The sequence below is a fragment of the Nannospalax galili genome, unplaced genomic scaffold (assembly GCF_000622305.1).
Source record: "Nannospalax galili isolate Female #2095 unplaced genomic scaffold, S.galili_v1.0 scaffold760, whole genome shotgun sequence".
NCBI classification, from domain to species: Eukaryota; Metazoa; Chordata; class Mammalia; order Rodentia; family Spalacidae; genus Nannospalax; species Nannospalax galili.
This window is the reverse complement of record NW_008347555.1, coordinates 168,830-178,653: the sequence shown is the minus strand read 5'-3', so window position 1 is coordinate 178,653 and position 9,824 is coordinate 168,830. Positions and strand designations below refer to the sequence as shown.

The 9,824-nt window shown below is 48.6% G+C and overlaps 1 protein-coding gene across 1 annotated transcript in view; it reads left to right on the top strand.

Moving 5' to 3' along the window:
- Nucleotides 1–2,113: 2,113 nt before the first annotated feature.
- Slc4a9 (solute carrier family 4 member 9) overlaps nucleotides 2,114–9,824 on the top strand; it is a 38,097-nt gene continuing 30,386 nt past the window's right edge. The window contains exons 1-14 of the mRNA XM_008844273.2: nucleotides 2,114–2,331; nucleotides 2,607–2,767; nucleotides 3,243–3,356; nucleotides 3,949–3,998; nucleotides 4,147–4,304; nucleotides 4,559–4,646; nucleotides 4,972–5,126; nucleotides 5,454–5,573; nucleotides 5,728–5,902; nucleotides 6,070–6,203; nucleotides 6,358–6,620; nucleotides 7,575–7,633; nucleotides 7,825–8,013; nucleotides 8,144–8,257. Of these exons, the coding sequence (XP_008842495.1) occupies nucleotides 2,114–2,331; nucleotides 2,607–2,767; nucleotides 3,243–3,356; nucleotides 3,949–3,998; nucleotides 4,147–4,304; nucleotides 4,559–4,646; nucleotides 4,972–5,126; nucleotides 5,454–5,573; nucleotides 5,728–5,902; nucleotides 6,070–6,203; nucleotides 6,358–6,620; nucleotides 7,575–7,633; nucleotides 7,825–8,013; nucleotides 8,144–8,257 (1,998 nt within the window). The remainder of the gene's footprint in view (nucleotides 2,332–2,606; nucleotides 2,768–3,242; nucleotides 3,357–3,948; nucleotides 3,999–4,146; nucleotides 4,305–4,558; nucleotides 4,647–4,971; nucleotides 5,127–5,453; nucleotides 5,574–5,727; nucleotides 5,903–6,069; nucleotides 6,204–6,357; nucleotides 6,621–7,574; nucleotides 7,634–7,824; nucleotides 8,014–8,143; nucleotides 8,258–9,824) is intronic.

Sequence of the window (9,824 nt, the reverse complement as noted above, 5' to 3'; positions counted from 1 at the left end):
CATGTGGGTGCTGGGATTCAAACCTGGCTCTTCTGCAAGAACAGTCCGTGTTCTTATCCACCGAGCCATCTCTCCAGCCCCTGAGATCCTGTATTTAAAAGACAAAAAAAATTTTTTCTGGGGACTGGACAGATGGTTCAAGCAGTTAAGAGGTTAAGAGCACTGATTGTCCTGGCAGAGGACCTGGGTTCGGTTTCCAGCACCTACATAGTAGCTAATAACTGTCCATAACTTCAGTTCCAGGGGATCCAATGCGGTTTCCAGCACCCACATAGTAGTAGCTAATAACTGTCCATAACTTCAGTTCCAGGGGATCCAATGCCCTCTTCTGACTTCCATGGGCACTGTACAACATAGGTGCACTTACATACCTGCAGGCAATACATTCCTGCAGTTAAGAGGTTCAAGAGTTAAGAGGTTAAGAGCACTGATTGTCAAGCAGTTAAGAGGTTAAGAGCACTGATTGTCCTGGCAGAGGACCTGGGTTCGGTTTCCAGCACCCACATAGTAGTAGCTAATAACTGTCCATAACTTCAGTTCCAGGGGATCCAATGCCCTCTTCTGACTTCCATGGGCACTGTACAACATAGGTGCACTTACATACCTGCAGGCAATACATTCATACACATAACATAAAAATAAAAATAAAAAATCTTATCTTTCTTCCCAAGTATAGTGGCACAGGCTTTTAATCCAAGCACTTGGCAGGCAGAGGCAAGTGAAACCCTATGAGTTCAAGGCCAGTCTGGTGTGCATAGAGAGTTCCAGGCCAGCTAAGGCTACATAGTAAGACCCTGTCTCGAAAAAAACAACAAAACAACCCCCTAACCACATTTTTTTCTTATTTATTTTTATGTGTGTATGTGTGTGTCTGTATGAGTTTATGTACATCATGTGCCTGAAGTTGCCTGCGGAGGCCAGAACAGGGAATTAGATCTCTTGGAACTGGAGTTACAAGCAGTTGTGAGCCACCTGAGTGGGTGCTAGGAATCAAACCCAGATCTTCTGCAAGGGCAGCAAGTGTTGAGCCATCTTTCTAGCTCTTGGACCTTTAAAAGAACCCTTAGCCAGGCAGTAGAATATACCTTTAATCCCGGCACTCTGAATTGGAGGCCAGCCAGGTCTACATAGTGAGCTCCAAGCATCCAGGGCTACATAGTGAGACTCTAGCCAAATAAAACAAAACACAAACAAACCCTTATAGCTGATGTATGGAGGATAGACTTTCAGAAGAGAGAAAGAACCAAAGCAGGGAGATTATTGTGTGAGGACACTCAGCTACTGAAATAATTCCAATGTTAAATGATAGTGGCTTGAATCAGGGTGGTAGTTCTGGAGCTGGGAAAATGTATTAGATTGTGAGTAGAATTGGAAGGAAGAGTCTATGGGATTTGATAAAGGACCACATTCTCCTTGCTTATTTGGCTTCAGGAACACACACACACACACACACACACACACACACACACAACTTGTCCCTATCCCCCTCAGTAAGGTTCTGAGTCAAAGGGGCATATTCCTGGTACATAGATAAATTGGGAAGTTTCCAGACATTTAACAAAAAAGTTTTAGGCATAGGCACTGTGTTCTCCATGACCTGTCTTCACTTTCCATCATTAGCCCATTTAAAAGGCAGGGCCATACTCTACTTGCTATCTCAGGGCCCTTGCCTGGCTTCCACAGCCTAGTTATTTATTAGTTCTTTGTCTAAATGTGTCTGTGGCCCCGAGGTTATATTGTTGACACACAAACAGTCCTGGATATGTGGTGTTAATATTTGATACAGGCTAGGGGCAACATAATCTGGAGGTATCAGTACTCAGACTTAGCCAGTTACTCACTCCTATTTATTTACACAAAACACAGTGAGGTCAGACCTGATGCACACACACACTTTGGTCCCAGGTCAAGCACTTCTAGAAGGCCTGGGAAAAGCCAAACTAGTCTTACAAATACTTAGGTGAGCAGGGGTGGGAAAGTGAGTAGGGGAGGAGATGACTGGTATTTTCTGGAGCCAACAGGCCTTGCTTTGCTTGTGTTGTGCTGTGGTGAGGGGTGCAATATAAATAGAACCAGTCAGAGGCTCCCAAAATTCTCTGCAAGCCTCTCCACAATGAAGCTGCCAGGGCAAGAGGAATTTGAAGTTTCCAGTGCTCATGAAAATGTTCCTGAAGAGGCGCTGGAGAGTGGCCTTGATTCTGGCCCCAGCCTTGATGGCCCATCAGACACAGACAGCAAGGAACTGGGGGTATTCAAGGACCCACTGCTCTTCATTCAACTGAATGAGCTGCTGGGCTGGCCCCAGGCACTGGAGTGGAGAGAGACAGGCAGGTGAGTGGGCTGTAGCTAATTCTGTGGGATCCTTCCCACCTCAGATCAGGATTTTTTCCTCCATGCCCACCACCTATTTCTGTGATGCTCACCCTTTTCTGCAATATGGTTTTGAGTTCTCTGAGACCAGATGAGGGATGAGAAGGACCCCTCAAGGTGGGATAGAGTTGGTACTACTGGGTCAAAGACACTCCAACTGCCTTACCTTTCCTGGACCCCATGTCATGGACATCGGGGAAATTTCCCCAGTAATACTATCTATCCCTTCATCATAGGTGGCTGCTGTTTGAGGAGAAGCTAGAGGTGGGTGCAGGCCGGTGGAGTGCCCCACATGTGCCTACCTTGACACTGCCCAGCCTTCAGGAATTTCGTAGCCTGCTGGCTGATGGCTTTGTACTGCTGGATTGTCAGGCTCAGAGCCTCCTGGAGCTTGTGGGTATGCTGAAAGCCTTTGCAGAGAGGCCTGGGGAGACAGTCCATATCTCGGGAATTTTTCCCAAAGTCTTAGACTGTTTTGGAGCCCATCCTATCCTATCCTATCCTATCCTATCCTATCCTATCCTATCCTATCCTATCCTATCCTATCCTAGGGGTTATTCATTCCTGTCACAGGAATGGAAAAACAGTTGGGCTTGGTGGCACACACTCGTAAACGCAGCATTTGGCAGGCAGAGGCAGGAGGATCATTGCAAATTGAAGGCCAGCCTGGTCTACATAGCAAGTTCTAAGCCAGCCAGGTCTATCCAGTGAGACTCTGATTAAACAACAGCAATAAAAACAGAGGGCGTTCATTGGCTTTGACATTTCCTGAGAGATTCCTAGAAGGGAAAGGGCCTGAGGAGCAAAGAAGGGGTCAGTGGTAGGGCAGGGAGCTCTCAGGAGGGGGTCTGAATTTCCTATCTGTTCTCCAGAGCAGGTAATCAGGGTGGAGTCACTCAGCCCAGAACTGAGAGGGCAGCTTCAGGCCCTGCTGCTGCAGAGACCAAAGCACCAAATCCAGACCACAGGCGCCAGGTCTTGCTGGGGTGAGACATCTCTATTTGGGCCTAGTATTAAGATTCTAGGGTAGATTGGATGTGGTGGCACTTGGAAGGCAGAGGCAGGTGGACCTCTGTGAGTTCATAGCAAGCCTGGTCTACATAGCGAGTTCTAGGCCAGCTGGGGCTACAGGGAGACCCTGTCTCAAAAATACAGGAAAAAAAAAAAAAAAGATTCTAGGGTAGGAGAATCTTAGATATCTCTTAGTTTCCTGAACCAGTAATGGCCTAAGCTTGGCTCAGTCCTCAGACCAAATAAGATTCATGGATGAGAGGAAACTGGTGGTAATTGTGAAGGGAGAAAAATTTGGAGTTAGGAGCATAGCAATCATTGCTCTCTGAAGGGATGCATTTGGTAGGTGATGTGCCAGGAGCTTTACATGCAGTATTTCATCTTCAGATACCCTGGAAGGTTGTACTACAGCTATCTGCATTTTAACAGTGAGAAAACTGAAGCTCAGAGAGGAAAAGACAGTCTCCAGTTCTCACAGCTTGTCAGTGCCAAAGCTAGCTGAGGATTCCTGGTGGACCTAACCCCCAGAGCTTGTGCTCTTAGCCACTGCATATTCCTGTTTTGTAGGGTCTATCCCTTTAAGAAATGCTTCTCATGATGAGGACACCCCCCTGAAGGTACATACAGGTTTTGTAGTCTTTCTTTGGGCAAGGCTGGGATTCAAGAGTTTTGGAATTAACAGAGACTCACTTTCCAGCTGTCTCTTCAGTGGGTGAGTTTCTGCCAGCATCTCCCTCTCTGAATAATCTCTCCTCTGTCATCCAGCCTCAGAGCCCCTTGAGACAGAAGCTGCCTCCAGGAGCTGAGGCAGCAGTGGTGCTGGCAGGAGAGCTGGGTTTCCTGGCACAGCCACTAGGCGCCTTTGTGCGGCTGCGGGATCCAGTGGTGCTGGGGCCCCTTACTGAGGTGCCCCTGCCCAGCAGGTGAGGTGGCTGAGTGGGAGTCAGGGTTCTTGGACCCAGAAGGGTCGATCTCTGTCTAGTTTTCCTAGATTGTCTAGAGAATAGTACCCAGGGGTTATTTTGCAGAACATGTGTGTACTTGAGACTGTATGTAAGGCAGCAGGTAGGGAGCTCAGAGTTGTCAGTGAATCACTCAGGAGCTGCCCTATCAGCAGGCAGTGCTGCCTTAGGAGAGAGCAGCCTCAGACTCACTCCAGGCCCCCTTCCTTTTTCAGGTTCTTCTGCCTCCTGCTGGGTCCTCCCACCCAGGGAAGGAGTTACCATGAGATGGGTCGGGCAGCAGCTGTTCTCCTCAGTGATTGGGTGAGTTGGGCAGGTGTTCGCGTGAGTGTATGTGTGTGCGCACACATGCTCGTGGGGGTGTGAATGGATTCTGTCTATGTGATGAGATATAGCAGTGAGGTCGCGTGGCTTTATGTTTGTAACATTACTAGCCCAAGCTACTAATGTAGCTCCATTACTAGACACACAACATAGAATGAGTGAACATATGCATTCGTGAGTGAATGCACAAATGATTTGCCTGCCTATGACCTGTATGTGTCTAGTTTTGAGAAAATACGGGTAAAAAATGTATGCAAGAGTCCAAATCTGCCTTTACTGTCCATTCTGTGGTCCTTAAATGCAGCGATTCCAGGGGTCAGTTCGACAGGCCAGCAATCTACATGACCTTTTGGCAGCTCTGGATGCCTTCCTACAGAAGGTGACAGTGCTCCCCCCAGGTCGGTGGGACCCGACAGCGCGGATTCCCCCGCCCAAACACCTACCCTCTCCGCACAAAAGGTACCCAAGGTCATCATTGCCCGCAGATTGTTCCCTGGGCGGTGGGTCTGTCTAGAGCTGTCTTTGGATTTGGAGTAAACTGGCTCTAACTCTGGGTTCTGCTCTACTGCTCTGTCCCTGTGAGACCTGAACAAGTGCTCACCCCAGCTCAGCCTGGTAGCCGCAGAGGGAAAAATGACCTGGATCTTTCCTCTTACCAACATCCGGCAGTTAAGAGTGGCGCCTCTCGCCGCCAGCACAGCAGCCGCCAGGGGGCAGGGCGTCACGTACTCTGGGTCAAGTCCCAGGCTGGTTGGAGATCTGCCAACCTGGGGTTCCTCTTCTCAGACACCCCTCGCAACCGCGGGAGGTCAAGTGTCTCTCCCGCCGCCAGAGTGTGGCCCTGGCAGAGGACAGGCACCACCGTGGGCAGCACGCGCCCAGCCTGGAGTTGCAGAGGACCGGCCGGTGAGGCGAGCTGGATGGGACCCTGTAGAACAGAAGGGTCATGGGGAACCCAAATGTGCACTCACTGAGGGAGGGGCTTGCCTAATTACAGGGAAAAGCAGGATGCGGGCGTGGGGTGTGGGATCCTGGATCGCTGACTATCCACGGGCGGGAGGCTGTTTGGGGGTCTCGTCCAGGACGTGCGCCGGAAGGTATCCTGGTACCCCAGCGATTTCTCGGACGCCCTGCACCCCCAGTGTTTCTCAGCTGTGCTCTATATTTACCTGGCCACAGTCACGAACGCCATCACTTTCGGGGGTCTGCTGGGAGATGCCACTGAAGGTGCCCAGGTGGGTGGGGCATGAGGTGGGCCCCAGGTGTGACGCTGACAAAAGCTTTGGTGTCAGCCTGCCTGTCTTTCTCTTGCGACTGTGGGTGGGCTGAGGTGACTCCACAGAAACTCGGGCTCCTATGGCGGGACGCTGAGATCCTATGATGAGCCCTCCTCCACTTCCAGGGAGTGCTGGAGAGTTTCCTGGGCACGGCGGTAGCTGGAGCTGCCTTCTGCCTGATGGCAGGCCAGCCCCTCACCATCCTCAGCAGCACCGGGCCAGTGCTGGTCTTTGAGCGCCTACTCTTTTCTTTCAGCAGGTAGAAGCCCTCTCAATCCCACCAGCCCCTGGGTGGTCACATCCTCATTAGTTCTTAACTGGGTAGAGGAGAAGGTGAGGGCTGTCTCTGGCTTGAGGGGCATCTGACCTGGTTTAGGTGGAGCACAGACCCTGACTGCTTCTCACCCCTGCAGAGATTACAGTCTGGACTACCTACCTTTCCGCCTGTGGGTAGGCGTCTGGGTGGCCATATTTTGCCTAATGCTGGTAGCCACAGAGGCTAGCTTGCTGGTGCGATACTTCACCCGCTTCACAGAGGAAGGATTCTGTGCTCTCATCAGCCTCATTTTCATCTATGATGCCCTGGGAAAGATGCTAAACTTGACCCGTTCCTATCCCATCCAAAGGCCAGGGTCTCCTGCCTATGGTTGCTTCTGCCAATACCCAGACCCAGGAGGTAGGTGAGGAAGGATGTGGGGAGAGGACTAAGTTCAGGGAAATGCTGAATATGTATCCAGTAGTGTGCAGTCCCCCTTCTGGTTTTGAATTAGTCGAGAAAAATCAATGAAAATCTCAGTGTTATCTTTATTTCTGATAACCGAAGAGCATGGGTTCTATGGGTTAATGGGCTTCCTAATAGTAAAGCCAAAATTAGATTTACCCACCCAAGGATTGCAGCCCTGGATGAGGACTGTCTTGCCCCAAAGGAGCAGAGCTAAATATACCAACCAGGCAACTTATTCTTGAGAGAAGGGAGAGGAAAGGGCAGGGTCAGGCAAGCCTAGCTTCATTTCCTAAACTCTTCAACCACAGGCTCTCTCCTGGGTGAGAGCAAATAACTAGGTGGAGAGAAGTTTGGAGAGTTACACTTGCATCCATCCCTCCACATGGAAGTTGGCACCAGGAATGGGAGTAAAATGTCCTTTTGGGGTAGAGAGGTAGGGGCTAGACAAGGTCTCATGTACCCCAGGCTGGTCTCCAACTTACTATGTAACCACGGATGACCTTGAACGAATGATCTTCCTGCCTCTACGCTCCTACATGCTGAAATCACAAGCATGAACCACTTAGCTATATATACAATAAAAAAAGTCCTTTCTAATGTGTGCTTGATTCTGCTAGATGTGAATGAGACCAGTTCTTGCTCTGGTACAGATTTGTGAGCTCATGCATTGAGCCAACATTTGATGAGCAACTGTTATGGGCTCAGTCTTGTGCTCAGCACCAGAGACACAGATGGTAGAGAATTTGAGGGCATGAGTACATAAAACAGTATCTTAAGGAGAATACACTTAGTTGCAATGAAATCAGCAGAGGGATCAGAACTGAGAACTCTCTGGTTCAGGTGGACCATCAAATTAGAATCTTGTGAGGCTCGAAGGAGCTTATACTTGAATTCTCTGCTTCCTAGGAAATGAGTCTCAGTGGACACGAACAAAACCAAAAGACAGAGAAGACATCTTAAGTGTGGTGAGAGCCTGCTCCTGGGAAGGCTTGAGAAGGAAAAGAGTTAGTGGTCCTTCGCTCTTCCTATCCACAGATTCATGACTTCCTATCCTGGGTCCTTGGTGCCTCTGTGGGTTCCCCTTCCCTTGATGTAGGTTCAAAAGGGTAGGACACTTACTCTGCCACCCAGAATCCATGACCACTCCTCCATACAGCACCTAGGCCTGGTCAATGCATCCTTGCTGCCTCCAGCTGAGTGTGCCCAGCAAGGAGGCCACCCTCGTGGCCCCAGCTGTCATACAGTCCCAGACATCGCCTTCTTCTCTCTTCTCCTCTTCCTTACCTCCTTCCTTTGTGCCATGGCTCTCAAACATGTAAAGAACAGCCGCCTCTTCCCTTCTGTGGTGAGTCTCATTTTTTTTTCTATGGGATATGTATGGTTTGGGTCTTGGATTCCTGCCTGCAAATGGGAAAAGGTCAAGAAGAAATGGGACAGCAGGCCAAGACCTGACTAAATGTCCACTGTATGGACAGGTGCGCAAGGTGTTCAGCGACTTCTCCTCAGTCCTGGCTATCCTGCTGGGCTGTGGCCTTGATGCCTTTCTGGGGCTAGCCACACCGAAGCTCTTGGTGCCCACAGAATTCAAGGTGAGAGCTGGGGCAGAAGAGAAGGGAGAGAAGGGAAAAAACAGGGCCAGCAGATTTTGGAGCAAAATGCATAAATTCTATGCTTCTCTTCCTCTGAACTCTCCTCTGTTCATGATAGAAACAACAAAAATAATGGCTTCACAGAGTTGTTAGAGCATTAATGAGGTGCTACAAGAGACACATATGTGAATACAGAATATTGTATATAGTAGCTATTATTATAGGCTAGGGGTTAGGAGGATGAACTCTGGCCAGCAGGCCTTCCGTTTGAATTCTAGTTCTACCTCTAGAATATAGACAACGTTTCTTAATTGAAAATCTATTTTAAAAATATTTTTATTGGGGGCTGTGGACATGGTTCAGTAGTTGAGAGTACTTGCTGCTTTTACAGAGGATCTGGGTTCAATTTTCAGCACCCACATGGCATCTAACAACCATCCATAACTCCAGTTCCAGGGATTCTGATGCCCTCTTCTGGCCTCCATGGGCAATGCATGCATGGGTACACAACATACAGGCAAAACACTCATACACATAAAATAAAAATTACAAAAATGAACAAATTTAAAAGAATTAAAATATTTTTATTGATTTAAGAATTCCATGGGGCTGGAGAGATGGCTCATCAGTTAAGAACACTGGTTGTTCTTGCAGAAGACCCGGGTTCAAATCCCAGCACCCACATGGCAGATAACAACTGTCCATAACTCCAGTCCCAGGGGATCTGACAGCCTCTTCTGACCTCCGTGGGCATTGCACGATATGGGTGCACTTACCTACATGCAGGCAATACACACATACACATAAAATAATAAGAAAAGAAGAATTTCATATAATGTATTTTCATCATATTCAGACCCCATCTCCCCTCCCCACTCCTACCTTACTATCCTCCCTCCCAGACTTCATGCCCTTTATTATTATTTATCTTTTTTTTTGTCTTTTTTGAGATAAGGTCTCCCTGTAGCCCCAGCTGTCCTGGAACTCACTGGGTAGACCAGGCTGGCCTTGAACTCACAGAGATCTGCCTGCCTCTGCCTCCACAAGTGTTGAGATTAAAGGTGTGCACCACCACACCTTTATTTGTCTTTAAGAAAAAGGCCTATGGAGTCTAATCTGTGTTTTCCAAGTGTTCTTGGGTGTGGGTCTATCCCTTGGAGTCTGGTCAACCTACCAGGCTTCACACTAGTAAGGAAAATTGACTCTCTCCCTCTTCCAGCAGCCATCAAATGCCAATAGATCCTCACTTAGGGCTGGGGTTTCCTACCCACCTTCCCAATCCATGCTGGACCCTTACCTGACTTGAACTTGCACATGACTTGTGAATGTTGTCATAACCACTGTGGGTTCATATGTACAACTACCTTGTGATGTCTGAACAACACAGCTTGTATTCATCTACCACCTCTAGCTCTTACAATCTTTTCACCCCTCTTCCATAATGGTTCCTGAGCCTTGGGAGTAGAGGGTGTGATATAGATGTCTCATGTAGGCCTGAACATTCTGAAGTCTCTTATTCTTTGCATGTTGATCATTTGTAGGTCTTTGTGTTAATTGTCTAGGCAAA